This window comes from Mesoplodon densirostris, assembly GCF_025265405.1.
Source record: "Mesoplodon densirostris isolate mMesDen1 chromosome Y unlocalized genomic scaffold, mMesDen1 primary haplotype SUPER_Y_unloc_1, whole genome shotgun sequence".
Taxonomy (NCBI): domain Eukaryota; kingdom Metazoa; phylum Chordata; class Mammalia; order Artiodactyla; family Ziphiidae; genus Mesoplodon; species Mesoplodon densirostris.
In genome coordinates this window covers 4,011,552-4,027,529 of record NW_026778236.1, presented here as the reverse complement: position 1 = coordinate 4,027,529, position 15,978 = coordinate 4,011,552, and the positions used below count along the sequence as shown (strand labels likewise).

The window sequence follows — 15,978 nt, the reverse complement described above, 5'->3', positions numbered from 1 at the left end:
GAGGGAGAGGATTCAAATCAATAAAATTAGAAATGAAAAACGAGAAGTTACAACATACACCGTAGAAATACAAAGCATCCTAAGAGACTACTACAAGCAACTCTATGCCAATAAAGTGGACAACCTGGAAGAAATGGACAAATTCTTAGAAAGGTATAACATTCCAAGACTGAACCAGGAAGAAATAGAAAATGTGAACAGACAACCACAATTAATGAAATTGAAACTGTGATTAAAAATCCTCCAACAAACAAAAGTCCAGGACCAGATGGCTTCAGAGGTGAATTCTATTAAACATTTAGAGAAGAGCTAACACCCATCCTTCTCAAACTCCTCCAAAAAATTGCAGAGGAAGGAACATTCCCAAACACATTCTATGAGGCCACCATCACCCTGATAACAAAACCAGACAAAGATACTACAAAAAAAGAAAATTACAGACCAATATCACTGATGAATATAGATGCAAAAATCCTCAACAAAATACTAGCAAACAAAATTCAACAACACAATAAAAGGATCATACACCATGATCAAGTGGGATTTATCCCAGGGATGCAAGGATTCTTCAATATACACAAATGAATCAATGTGATACACCATATTAACAAATTGAAGAATAAAAACCATATGATCATCTCAATAGATACAGAAAAAGTTTTTGACAAAATTCAACACCCATTTATGATAAAAACTCTCCAGAGGGCTTCCCTGGTGGCGCAGTGGTTGAGAGTCCCCATGCCGATGCAGGGGACACGGGTTCATGCCCCGGTCGGGAGGATCTCACATGCCACGGAGCGGCTGGGCCTGTGAGCCATGGCTGCTGGACCTGCGTGTCTGGAGCCTGTGCTCCACAGCAGGAGGGGCCGTAGCGGTGAGGAGCCCGCGTACCGCAAACAAAACAAAACAAAACAAAACAAAAAACTCTCCAGAAAGTGGGCATAGAGGGAAACTACCTCAAAATAATAAAGGCCATATACAACAAAGCCAGAGCAAACATCATTCTCAATGGTGAAAAGCTGAAAGCATTTCCTCTAAGATCAGGAACAAGACAAGGATGTCCACTCTCACCACTATGATTCAACATAGTTTTGGAAGTCATAGCCATGGCAATCAGAGAAGAAAAAGAAATGGAAGGAATATAAATTGGAAAAGAAAAAGTAAAACTGACACTGTTTGCAGATGACATGATACTATACATAGAGAATCCTAAAAATGCCACTTGAAAACTACTAGAGCTAATCAATGAATTTGGTAAAGTTGCAGGATACAAAATTAATGCATAGAAATTCTCTTGCATTGCTATACACTAATGATGAAAAATCTGAGAGAGAAATTAAGGAAACACTCCCATTTACCATTGCAACAAAAAGAATAAAATACCTAGGAATAAACCTACCTAGGGAGCTAAAAGACCTGTATGCAGAAAACTATAAGACACTGATGAAAGAAACTGAAGATGATACCAACAGATGAAGGGATATACCATGTTCTTGCATTGGAAGAATCAATATTGTGAAAATGACTATACTACCCAAAGCAATCTACAGATTCAATGCAATCCCTATCAAATTACCAATGGCATTTTTTAGAGAACTAGAACAAAAAATCTTAAAATTTGTATGGAGACACAAAAGACCCCAAATAGCAAAAGTGATCTTGAGGGGAAAAAATGGAGCTGGAGGAATCAGACTCCCTGACTTCAGACTATACTACAAAGCTACAGTAATCAAGACAATATGGTACTGGCACAAAAACAGAAACATAGATCAATGGAACAAGATAGAAAGCCCAGAGATAAACCCACACACCTGTGGTCAACTAATCTATGACAAAGGAGGCAAGGATATACAATGGAGAAAAGACAGTCTTTTCAATAAGTGGTGCTGGGAAAACTGGACAGCTACACGTAAAAGAATGAAATTAGAACACTCCCTAACCCCAAACACAAAAATAAACTCAAAATGGATTAGAGACCTAAATGTAAGACCAGACAGTATAAAACTCAGAGGAAAACATAGGAAGAACACTCTTTGACATAAATCACAGCAAGATCTTTTTTGATCCACCTCGTAGAGTAATGGAAGTAAAAACAAAAGTAAACAAATGGGACCTAATGAAAGTTAAAAGCTTTTGCACAGCAAAGGAAACCATAAACAAGATGAAAAGACAACTCTCAGAATGGGAGAAAATATGTGCAAATGAATCAACGGATAAAGGATTAATCTCCAAAATATATAAACACCTCATGCAGCTCAATATTAAAGAAACAAACAACCCAATCCAAAAATGGGCAGAAGACCTAAATAGACATTTCTCCAAAGCAGACATACAGATAGATGGCCAAGAAGCACATGAAAAGCTGCTCAACATCACCAATTACTACAGAAATGCAAATCAAAACTACAATGAGGTATCACCTCACACCAGTTAGAATGGGCATCATCAGAAAATATACAAACAACAAATGCTGGAGAGGGTGTGGAGAAAAGGGAACCCTCTTGCACTGTTGGTGGGAATGTAAATTGATACAGCCACTATGGAGAACAGTATGCAGGTTCCTTAAAAAACTGAAAATAGAACTACCTTATGATCTAGCAATCCCACTACTGGGCATATGCCCAGAGAAAACCATAATTCAAAAAGACACATGCACCCCAATTTCATTGCAGCACTATTTTACAACAGCCAGGCCATGGAAGCAACCTAAATGCCCATCAACAGACGAATGGATAAAGAAGATGTAGTATGTAAATACAATGGAATATTACTCAGCCATATAAAGGAATGAAATTGGGTCATTTGTTGAGACATGGATGGATCTAGAGACTGTCATACAGAGTGAAGTAAGTCAGAAGAGAAAAACAAATATCGTATATTAACGCATGTATGTGGAACCTAGAAAAATGGTACAGATGAACCGGTTTGCAGGGCAGAAGTTGAGAGACAGATGTAGAGAACAAATGTATGGACACCAAGGGGGGAAAGCTGCAGGGGGGTGGGGATGGTGGTGTGATGAACTGGGTGACTTGGATTGACATGTATAAACTGATGTGTATAAAACTGATGACTAGTAAGAACCTACTGTATAAAAAAGTAAATAAAATTCAAAAACAAAGAAACAAAACAAAACAAACAAAAAATGTAACCTAAAGTTAATTTTTAAATTAATTAAAAAAAAATTAAAATATAGAATAGTGATGTCTAGGTACGAGGGAAAGAGGGGACTGGGGAGAACAACCCCCACTCTCCTGTTTTTTTTAGAAAACAACCCTCTTGGTTCAGTTCGGTAGATATTTACTGAGGACTAAACACATTTTAAGTTCCTTTCCATATTCACATAAGGCACTGTAAGTAGAAAAATTAAATATAGTTCTCTGAGTTTGTTCATACAGTGGTAGAAATACACTTTTAGACAAATAACTAATAAAATGCACAAGTCTTATAACAGCAATGTGCACTGAGAAAGCAATTAACTCCAGTAGGCAGGGGTCAGGAAAAGTATAAAAAGAAAATGAAAATTCAGCTCAGCTGAGTCTTATTGTTATAGTCTTTCTGGAGCGCCTGGGACACATGCTAGAAACCACCAATGCCTCGTTTTACAGATTAATGTTTTTCATTACCATATTTCCCATACTTGTACTCCTTTATAATTTGACAAAAATCTATTCACCACCAACAATGTACCTGATATGGGCTGGAACTGGCTAAAAAAGTTAATAAAAGAGCTCACACACCAGGAGTCAGCAAATTTATTCTGTAAAGGGCCAGAGGGTAAATATTTTATGTTTTGCAGACCCTATGGTCTCTGTCCCAAGTCAAATTTGCCACTGTAGTATAAATGCAGCCAGAGAGTATATGCAAACAAATAAGCATGAACTGTTTAAATAAAACTTTATTTACAAACAAAGACGTGGGCCGAGTTTGCTGACCCACATCAGAGACCAGGAGGGAGATGAGTAAGTAGAGCAGAGATGATGCTCTTGAGTGTTGACAGCACAGAGGACAACAGCCAACTGGAGGCGATAAAGCAAAACCTGACAGAAGATGAGGTTCCGGAGGGAAGTTGTGAGGAGGAGGAGGAGGAGGGCACAGCACAAGTCTGTGCTCCCTCTGTACGCCTAGTTCAGCCTGTCTCACATCAGGGCCGGAGGGGAGGGAAGGCCATTAAATTACAGGCCTGCTTCTAACCACTCCTCCTCTGCACTTCCTTGTACGCATTAGCTCACATTAATATTTACAAAACAATGTTGGGATAATGGCATTCTCTTGCTCAAAAGAGAATGCCCCTATTTGTCCCTATTTGCCAAATTCCAATGGTATAAAATGCTGAGCCAGCCCAATTAAACACATGGTAATTACCATACACTTGTCTGAATTACAGCTTTATGTGTACGTGTTATTTCCATTACTATAGACTGCCTTAGAGCACTAAAACAATTCCACAATCCACCTTCTCTGCTCCAAAACTCAGGTTTGTGCAATGAAGTGTGTTAAAATTTACTAAAGTATGCTGTTTTCACATGTTTATTCATTGTAAAAAATTTTTTGAGAAACTTTTACTGCCAAATATTATATCAGTGGAGAAACAGAATGTGGCTTTCTAATAGAACCGTAAATTGATCTTAGAGAGCATGTAAGAGGTTATAAGAGCTTACTTACTATTTAACTTCTATGTAATTTGCCCAGAAAGCAGATAGCCCAGGTCCACCAGAATAGTTTTCTATGCTTTCTACTGACTTTATCATTTCTGTTTTTGAAGAAAGGTTCCTCACCTATGAGAGTGCTAAGGATACTTATAATTGTATTACCTTCATGTATATTTAAAAAAAATTTTTAATTGTAGTAAAATACACAGAACACAAATTTACCACCTTAACCATTTTTAAGTGCATACTTCAGTGGTATTAAGTACATTCATACTGTTGTACAACTATCACCACCTGTACAACTCATCTTGTAAAACTGAAACATTAAATGTTAAACAGTTCTCCCCACTCCCCTCTTTCCCTTGTCCCTAGACATCACTATTCTACTTTCTGTCTCTATGATTTCGAGTACTCTAAGTATGTCATACACATGGAATCATACAGTATTCATCTTATTGTGACTGGCTTATTTCACTTAACATAATGTTCTCATGGTCAATCCACTGTAGTATATGTCAGAATTCCCTTCCTTTTATAAGGATGACTGATATGGAGAGTTACTTCTGTCATTTCGCTATTTGTTTTCTATATGCATTGTGATTCTTTTGTCTCTATTTCCTGCATTACTGTCTTCTTTGTGCTTAGTTGATTTTTGTGTTGTGAAACATTTAAATCATCTCTCATTTACTTTTTTAAAAAATATATTGATTTATTTATCTTTGGCGGTGTTGGGTCTTCGTTGCTGTGCACCGGCTTTCTCTAGTTGCGGCAAGCAGGAGTTACTCTTCGTTGCGGTGCACAGGCTTCTCATTGTGGCGGCTTCTCTTGTTCCAGAGCATGGGGCTCTAGGGACGTGGGCTTCAGTAGTTGTGGCACGCGGGCTCAGTAGTTCTGGTTTGCGGGCTCTAGAGAACAGGCTCAGTAGTTGTGGCACACGGGCTTAGTTGTTACGCAGCACGTGGGATCTTCCTGGCTCAGGGCTCGAACCCATGTCCCCTGCACAGCAGGCAGATTCTTAACCATGGTGCCACCAGGAAATCCCCTCTCATTTAATTTTATATATTGGGTTGGCCAAAAGGTTCGTTCGGTTTTTTCCATAAGATAGCACTTAGCTGTCTTTAACTTCATTTGAAACAATTTTGTTAGATTGTATGTGACAGCTGTCATATGAGCATGCATTTAAAAAAGACATCAGGGGGGCTTCCCTGGTGGTGCAGTGGTTGAGAGCCCGCCTGCCGATGCAGGGGACACAGGTTCGTGCCCCGGTCCGGGAAGATCCCACATGCCGCGGAGCGGCTGGGCCCGTGAGCCATGGCCACTGGGCCTGTGCATCCGGAGCCCGTGCTCCGCAATGGGAGAGGCCACAACAGTGAGAGGCCCGCGTACCGCAAAAAAAAAAAAAAAAAAGACATCAGGGACTTCCCTGGTGGCACAGTGGTTAAGAATCCGCCTGCAATGCAGGGGACACGGGTTTGATCCCTGGTCTGGGAAGATCCTACACACCTCGGAGCAACTAAGCCCGTACACCACAACTAATGAGCTTGTGCTCTAGAGCTCATGAGCCACAACTACTGAGCCCGCATGCTGCAACTACTGAAGCCTGTGCACCTAGAGCCCATGCTCTGCAATGACAAGCCATTGCAATGAGAAGCCTGTGCACCATAACAAAGAGTAGACCCCTGCTCGCCACAACTAGAGAAAGCCCGTGCGCAACAACGAAGACCCAAGACCCAACGCATCCAAAATATAATAATAATAAAAAATAAAATCAAAATCAAAAAAGACATCAAATGTGGTGAATTTTTGTGTAGCCATTTTAATATTGAAGATGGAAGAGAAAAAGAAACATTTTCGGCATATTATGTTTTATTATTTCAGGAAGGTAAAAACACAACTGAAATGCAAAAAAAGATTTGTGCAGTGTATGGAGAAGGTGCTGTGACATGTCAAAAGTAGTTTGCACAGTTTCATGATGGAGATTTCTCGCTGGATGATGCTCCACTGTCAGGTAGACCATATGAAGTTGATAGCGATCAAATAGAGACATTAATTGAAAACAATCAACATTACACCACCTGGGAGGTAGCTGACATACTCAGAATACCCAAATCAAGTGCTGAAAATCATTTGCACCAGCTTGGTTATGTGAAACACTTTGATGTTTGGGTTCCATGTAAGTTAAGCGAAAAAACCTTCTTAACCATATTTCCGCAGGCGATTCTCCACTACTTAAACGTAATGAAAACGTTCTGTTTTTTAAAACAAATTGTGACAGGCAATGAAAAGAAGATACTGTACAATAATGTGGAACAGAAGAGATAGTGGGGTAAATGAAATAAACCACCACCAACCACACCAAAGGCTGGTCTTCATCCAAAGAAGGTGATATTATGTATACGGTGGGATTGGAAGGGAGTCCTCTATTATGAGCTCCTTCCAAAAAACCAACCGATTAATTCCAACAAGTACTGCTCTCACTTAGACCAACTGAAAGCAGCACTCGACGAAAGGAGTCCAGAATTAGTTAACAGAAAACACGTAATCTTCCATCAGGATAACGCAAGACTACATGTTTCTTTGATGACCAGGCAAAAACTGTACATCTTGGCTGGGAAGTTCTGATTTATCCGCTATATTCACCAGACATTGCACCTGCGGATTTCCATTTATTTTGGTCTTTACAAAATTCTTTTAATGAAAAAATTTCAATTCCCTCAAGACTGTAAAAGGCACCTGGAACAGTTCTTTGTTCAGAAAAATAAAAAGTTTTGGGAAGATGGAATTATGAAGTTGCCTGAAAAATGGTAGAAGGTAGTGGAACAATATGGTGTATACGTTATTCAATAAAGTTCTTGGTGAAAATGAAAAATGGGTCTTTTATTTTTACTTAAAAACTGAAGGCACTTTTTGGTCAATCCAAAAAGTGTATACCTATTTTCTCTGTGTTAACAAGGGGATTACTTTTGATACCATAAAATTACAATACTCTAATTTGGACTTGTACCAGCTTAACTCCAATAACATGTAAAAACTCTGCTCCTGGGCTTCCCTGGTGGCGCAGTGGTTAAGAATCTGCCTGCCAATGCAGGGAACACGTGTTCGAGCTCTGGTCCGGGAAGATGCCACATGCCACGGAGTAACTAAGCCCATGCACCACAACTACTGAGTCTGAGCTCTAGAGCCCTTGAGTCACAACTACTGAGTCTGCATGCTACAACTACTGAAGCCCGCGTGCCTAGAGCCCGTGCTCCGAAACAAGAGAAGCCACTGCAATAAGAAGCCCACACACTGCAAGGAAGAGTAGCCCCACCTCGCCACAACTAGAGAGAGCCCACGTGCAGCAATGAAGACCCAATGCAGCCAAAAATAAATAAATTAAATAAATTAAAAACAAACAAACAAAAAAACTCTGGTCCTTTACAACTCTGTCCTACTTCTTTCACTTGCTGATGTCACCAAATTACATCTTTGTACAATGACATCTTTGTTTGTATATTTCAAAATGTAAAACTAATAATTTTTTTAAAGTGCATTAGTCTCTTAAATCATGTAGAAAAACAAAATGGGGAGTTACAAACCAGTTACAATAATACCAGCTTTTAGACTAGTAATTGCTTTTCAAAAAATTTATTAGTCTCAAATCATGTAGAAAAAGGGGAGTCACAAACCACTGTTGTAACAATTCTAGCTTTTATAACTGCCCGTGTATTTACTTTTACTGAGCTCTCCATTTCTCCACATGGCTTCAAGCCACTGTCTAGTGTCCCTTGCTTTAAATCTGCAAGACTCCATATAGCACTTCTTTCAGTGCAACTCTAGTAGTAACAAATAGCTTCAGCTTTTGTTTATCTGGAAATGTCTCTCATTTCTGAAGGACAATTTTGCCAGATATAGGATTCCTGGTTGATAGCTTTTTTTCTTTTAGCACTTTGAATATATCAGCCCAGTGTTTTCTGGCCTGTAAAGTTTCCACTGAGAAATCTGCTGGAAAGCTTACTGACAATTCCTTGTATGTGATGAGCCACTTCCCTCTTGCTGATTTCAACATTCTCTGGCTTTCAACAGTTAGGTTATAGTGTGTCTGGGTGTGGGTCTCCTGATTTCAACATTCTCTGGCTTTCAACAGTTAGGTTATAGTGTGTCTGGGTGTGGGTGAGTTCATCCTACTTGGAGTTCACTGAGTTTCTTGGATGCTTATATACACGTCTTTCATCAAATTTGGGAAGTTTTCAGCCACTAACTCTTCAAATATGCTGTCCGTCCCTCTCTCCCTCTTCTCTTTCCCATGATGCACATGTTAGTCTCTGTGACAATGTCCCACAGGTCCCTTAAGCTCTGTTCATTTTTCTTCAATCTTTTATCTTTCTGTTACTCAGACTCAATAATTTCCATTGTCTTAGCTTCCAGTTCACTGAGTCTTCTTCTTCAGGAAAGGTTCAAATCTGCCTTTGAATCTCTCTAATGAATTTTTCATTTTAGTTATTGTATTTTCCAGCTCTGGACTTTCTTTTTTGGTTTCTTTTTAGATTTTCTATCTCCTTATTGATATTTCTGTTTTGTTCGTATAGTTTTTTTGACTTTCTCCATGTCTTCTTTTAGCTTTGAGAATCTTTAAGACAGTTGTTTTCAACTCTTCATCTAGTATATCTGCCATCAGATCTTTTTCAGGGACAGTTCCTGTTAAGTTTATTTATTTATTTCCTATGAATGAGCTATACCTTCCTGTTTCTTTTTTTTTTTTTTTTTGGTGGAAAGTGGTCACTTGAATCTAAAAATGTGGAACCTCTGGAAATGAGATTCTTCTTCTCCAACGTTTGCTGGTTTTTTTTGTTTCTGTTTTTGTTGATTGTTGTATGTTGTATCTGAGCCAAGATCAGCCTGAGGCACAAACTTAAAATCCTCTCAGGTCTTTTCTGAGTCTGCATGTTTCTCTGGATATGCATGGTTAATTTTTTTTTTTTAAGATGTTGGGGGTAGGAATTTATTTATTTATTTTTGCTGTGTTGGGTCTTCGTTTCTGCGCAAGGGCTTTCTCTAGTTGTGGCAAGCGGGGGCCACTCTTCATCGCGGTGCGCGGGCCTCTCACTATCACGGCCTCTCTTGTTGTGGAGCACAGGTTCCAGATGCACAGGCTCAGTAGTTGTGGCTCACAGGCCCAGTTGCTCCACAGCATGTGGGATCATGCCAGACCAGGGCTTGAACCCGTGTCCCCTGCATTAGCAGGCAGATACTCAACCACTGCGCCACCAGGGAAGCCCCATGGTGACTTTTTAATTTTCCTCAGATCCGTGGTTGCTTTGAATGCCTTAAGTTTTTAACGTCTGGATCCCCAAAGGTGAAAAGAGAGAAATGTAGCAGGGGGGAAAAGAGCTGCTGGCCCTTTAAATCCTCTGGAAGTCACTTCAGCCATAAGGGGAGAGGCTTGCAACAAAGTGGGGAGGAACAATAACAATGGCTGCCCACCTCTTTCCCCCCAGATCTGAAGTAGCCATCAACAATGAGAGCACAGATCCCTGATATGTGGAGGACAGGGACCTGTTTGCCCACCCTGGTTCCCACAAGGTGCATGCAAGCTGCTTCTGGGATGCATGCACAGCTAGATGTCTCAGTGCTGGGACGTGGGGGATGAATAGCCTCTGCTACCTAAGAGGTGAAATTGACTGAAATTAACCACAATTTACTATCCAAGCCTTCCCCTGGAAGTTGCAAAGATTCAAGAGATTCCAGAGACCCCAAATAGTTACATCAGATAGATTCTGCCAATGTATTGTTGTACAGGTAGGGAGGCAGATTCCTAGTGTTTCTTACTCTACTATCTTCCTAGAATCTTCTCCATCTGTATTTATTTTAAAATACTTTATCTCGGGGCTTCCCTGGTGGTGCAGTGGTTGAGAATCCGCCTGCCAATGCAGGGGACATGGGTTCGAGCCCTGGTCTGGGAAGATCCCATATGCCACGGAGCAACTGGGCCCGTGAGCCACAACTACTGAGCCTGCACGTCTGGAGCCTGTGCTCCGCAACAAGAGAGGCCGTGACAGTGAGAGGCCCGCGCACCGCGATGAAGAGTGGCCCTCGCTCGCCGCAACTAGAGAAAGCCCTCGCACAGAAACGAAGACCCAACACAACCCAAAATAAATAAATTAATTAAAAAATAAAATAAAATAAAATACTTTATCTCTTTGATTAAATAGGTAATCAAATATTACTTTTCAGGTACCCAAAACCGTTCCTTAATCAAGTGACCAAATCTCTGACAACTCTGTAATCTTCCCTTCCCAAGATTAGATCCTAAATTTAGAAAAAATAAAATAAAAATTCTAGGCTACCTCTCACCATATGTATTAGTTAGCTCAACATTTTTATAAGAGCTGCATGGGAAGACTTACCAAATCAACAAAGATGCTCAGCATTTTCTAGGTTAAGTTTGTATACATAAAATATTATTAATATAAATATTTCAGAAAATCCATGCTTAATGGGAGATCCCAGAGATTTGTCAATGACTTTGCTGTCCATTTTTACCCTTAGGGAAAATATTTATCAAGCCTGTAACAGATACCCCTATGGAGAACTGTATTCTATTATTGGTTACTATAAGAAATTAACTACAGCCTTTCAGTCTCATTATCAAACAGGCCTTTGCTTCTTGATAACCAGAAGGTTCCTGGAAAGGACTGTCCTAGGAACACTGAACTAGTGACACCTCAAACAACACACTCTTGAGTCCAGGCTTCTGAGCTGACACTACTGACGTTGAACAATGGACTGAGTCAATATTCCTGAGGCTTTTTCAGTCCAGAAGCTGATATACAACATAAAAGCAGACTCACCCAAACCCAGCACGATAAGAATTACTAGGACTGAATGAACTGAATTAAATGAAATTTAATTGTGTTTATTCGTTTGGAATACAACTGGTATTATACATATATTTTTAATGTTCCATCCTTCTATACTTAACAAACATATGAAGTCCCCTACTTTCTCTTCTTAAGCTATCTCTACCCTCAATTTAGTAAATTATGATTTTCTAGACTGAAATATAACATCTTAAAATGATTATCTGCTTCTCACTGACCCATTCAGAATTTAGAAATAGTTTTACTGAGTTTTACTTTTCAGGAATATTATAATTTTCATTGGTTCAATAAGAATGTACACTCCTTTTCACCAGAATATAACTACACAAATTGTGCAAACAAAGCCATACCTGGACTGTCTTATGTGAGGATGATTTTCATTCAATCAGTTATGACAAGTGTGCTGCCAACAAATATACACAGAGACAATTCCTACATTGTGGCACCAGGGAACTGGCCTAGTGCCTGACTTACAAGGTCTCAGCATCACAGGTGGCAAGGTCATTTAGTAGTAGCCAAAAACCTTGGCAAATCTGAAAACCCTCAAGAAGAAAAAAATCACCCAAATTTATAGGTACTTCAGGTGAAATTCGGTGGAAAATGTACTGGGCTTTGTTTCCTGACCTTGGGATAGAAGAACAAATAATATTTTAAAAAATCCAATCTAAGATTCCTTATGAAAACTTCTGGACAGAAATCAATTCTGTGGCCTTAGTAGCTGCATAGTTGCTCAATTCTATAAGGCTCTCGATTTTCAGAGTAAACTCAAGGAAGTCTATATGCCTAATTAACACTCTGACTGCACCTAAATATTAGGGCCAACCCTACGAGAACAGACTTTCTTTTAAAAGAACATACATTTGGAAATTTTCAGGAGACAAGACTATCAGAAAATTTATCCAACACTTAGAAATAAGCCAAAAATAGTCAGTGGCACATCTTTTTAATATCTACGTGGGGAAAGGCCATCCAAGAATTGTTCAGCAGAATGTACTTACTTCATATCATTGTTTACTACTGATTAAAAGTCACAGACTTAGTCAACTTGCTTCCTAACTTGATGAGGTTTTTTTCTAGTAAAGATGCAAACAAGTAAGTATCACTGAAGAGAATGACTTGAGCAGTTGGAGAATTTCCTTGTCTCACACGTCTCTGCTCCCACTTCCATTCTAGAGATGGAACAAAACCATCTCAGACTGATTTCAACCTACAGCCTACAGAAAAAATGGCCTCTGACCTCTGTTTTCCTGCTTCAAAGCCCAGAGAGTAGAAGGTTATTTTTGTGTAAATAAGTACCATTTTAAATAGGCTAACAAAACTTGTCATTTTGAAGGGTAGGAAAAAATGTTATTAACTTAAAAGAAAGACTTGCCAAATTTTTATTGTTTATATGGAATAATCTCAGAGGTGGATGAAAAAACTGGAGTAAATCTCCATAATTTCTAGGATTACAAGAAAGATATATGTATACACACACACATATATATCGTTATGTACTAAGAATATTTATCCAACAGAAAGACCAAATCCATAGGGCATTCCTGGTGGTGCAGTGGTTAAGAATCCACCTGCCAATGCAGGGGACACAAGTTCGAGCCCTGGTCCAGGAAGATCCCTCATGCCGTGGAGCAACTAAGACTGTGCGCCACAACTACTGAGCCTGTGCTCTAGAGCCGGCGAGTCACAACTACTGAGCCCACGTGCCACAACTACTGAAGCCCACGCACCTAGAGCGTGTGCTCTGTAACAAGAGAAGCCACAGCAATGAGAAGCCTGCGCACCACAACGAAGAGGAGCCCCCCCTCGCCGCAACTAGAGAAAGCCCGCATGCAGCAACGAAGACAAACAATAAATTAATTAATTAATTAATTAAAAAACAAACTAAATTCATAGATTATCAATGTACTTTATAGTATAATGTTATGGAATTTAACAGCAAGCATTTTAAAGTCCAAAAGAGATAAAAGAATAAAAATAAGCACAAGCAATGGAATATATCAGATAAAACTGTAATAAAAAAATAGCACCTTGTACACAAACATTACTATCTGACCTTCACCACAATAGTACTGTCGGCTACCTGGTAGGAATATCCTTACTACCGAATGAGGATGTAAAGTCAAAAAGCAGTTAAGTAACTTGTAAACATAATTACCAAGCTGATAAGTAGGACAAGCACTCAAACCCAAGTCTTCTCACTCCAAGTGCTGTGCTCTGCCTAGTAGGCTTAATTGTGGCACATGAGGTAAGGAAAGCTTGAGGAATACGACACTACCCTACTTGATAGTACTTTTAACTCAAGCTCTCATCCTACCTTATCCCCAAGTTGCTGCCAAGACCCTCAAAGTCCCCATCTGTATGACGTTATCAATCAGCTGCTGAATTGTGCCAAGGCGGTGCTACCACAGACGCAGCCTTCCTCAGTACCTTGACATAAGCAGACTGGAGCCTCCGCTCTACAGTAAATTACAACCTGCTCGAAGAAACAACTCTAATGTGACATTATTCAGAGTACATTAACAAGGGTGCACGATGCACTAAAGGTGAGTGTAGACTGGGAGGAATCCCATGGACTATTAGGTCGGAGCTAGAGACAACAGATGTACAGACAGCAAAGCGGATGGATCAGAAACAGTCCTTAGGTGAAAAGTAAAACTGAAAGCACACCAAACCAAAAGCAGTGGTAATCTCAGGGACAGAACAGCGGGGGAAGACAGCTTTCCATCTACAAACCTCTGAATAATTTTACAATTTAAGTTTGTAAAAAGAACATTTTATAAACTCTGCTGTTAGACAGGGGTAGGTTCAAACACCAACTGTGATTTTGGGCAAGCTACTTAACCTTAGATTTCTTACCTATTAAATAGAAAAAACTACAGTACGCTAATTCACAGGGGGATTTAAGAATTAAAAGAGACAACAAATGTAACACTCCTAGCACAGAGCTCCCTCCATTCTCCTACGTAATAGCCAGCAATTAAAATTAAGGATGGGTGATAATGAGAAATACAATAGGAATTCAGAGAAAGAAAAGATGATGGAAAATCAGAGTACCAATGGAAAATCTAAAGAAGAAGCTGGGACTTGAGCTGAGTTTTTTAAAAAATGGTAAAATATTAGTAACAGAGAGTCAGAGGTGCAGGGCAGAAGGTACTACCAAAATAAAATAAATAATCAGAATAAATACATAGGAAGAAGAATGAGAGGTATAAACCTGTGTCCCAGTGCCAACCACAAAATGAATGCGCGATAAATATCTGGTACATCAATGAAAAAGGGTGCACACTAGGGAACAGGAAACAAGACTGCGTACATAGAATAGCTCATATTTTAGAGATCCTTGAAATCAAAACGAAGACTGGATTTCACGCAGTTGCAGGGCAAGGCTTCAAGAGCTGGAGTTACCGGCAAAGCCACATTCTAAGATAAGGCAGCAGTAAGCCAACTGACAGCATACAGAGTAATCAATCAGCTACCTGCATAAAAATATAGTTACACACAAACACACACACACACAGAGGACACGACGTATACGACACACACAGCAGCATCGCCACAGACGGAAACGAGACAGGACCTGAACTCAGGAGGGAGCTCACGAGAGCTGGAGTAGGTGTCCAGTTAATACTCGTAGTACAAACAAACAAGCGCTGAATGAACTGTCAACAACACTTACGGAGTAAGAGCCAGTCTTCCACGTGCTAACTCACCTGGTCCTCTTGAAACAAAATGCCTTTCTGGGCATTTATTTGTTTAAACAGATCCCCTCCTTCACAGTAATCCATCACTATGTAGAGAGAGCCATTTTCTAAAAAATATAAACGTTACAGTCCATTTTTTAAAATGTACATCAAAAGCATAGCTATATTAAAGGTACCTAAAGGTTTACTAAAAAGCAGCAATTAATTAAATACGTTCCACTAAACTAAGAACAGAACCACAGCCAGAAGAATTGAAGTGCAAAGTCAAGGTTTACTGGTCACACAGACTGTGCGGTAACTTGGGTTAACAGGCAACCCCATCATTAATGACTTTTCTGCCAAGAATACACCATCCCATTATCCACACTGACATAAACATCTCTGCAATATGGACAAAATGCAGACAGATATAGTTGATTTCATTTAATAGATATATTTCCTTAAACATCAACTATAAAAATCACATTTTTCCACTCATTTGTCAGAGATGGGTAACCTTGGTTTTTAGCTGACCATTACTTTCCAGCTTTATTTCATCCACTTAATTACCTGTTAAATAAACACAATAACAGATGCTGCAATGAACTGTCACGACTCAACAGTGAGACAGTCTCTACTCTCCTGGAGCTCTCTTTGTAGTGATATATAATCTGTGAACGAACATGAAGATGGGGCACTTCCCCAATCACCTGTATGCCTCAGTCCACAGGATAAAAGACTTCCATGACCCTTCCTGTGGTAGACAGGATGAGAAGAACACTTCTAATC

The 15,978-nt window shown here is 39.6% G+C and overlaps 1 protein-coding gene across 1 annotated transcript in view; it reads right to left on the bottom strand.

Annotated features, from left to right (window-relative positions):
* The window catches only part of LOC132482935 (serine/threonine-protein kinase Nek1-like), a 151,495-nt gene that overhangs the window by 117,068 nt on the left and 18,449 nt on the right, over positions 1–15,978 (bottom strand). The window contains 1 exon segment of the mRNA XM_060088196.1: positions 15,220–15,317. Within this exon segment, the coding sequence (XP_059944179.1) occupies positions 15,220–15,317 (98 nt within the window).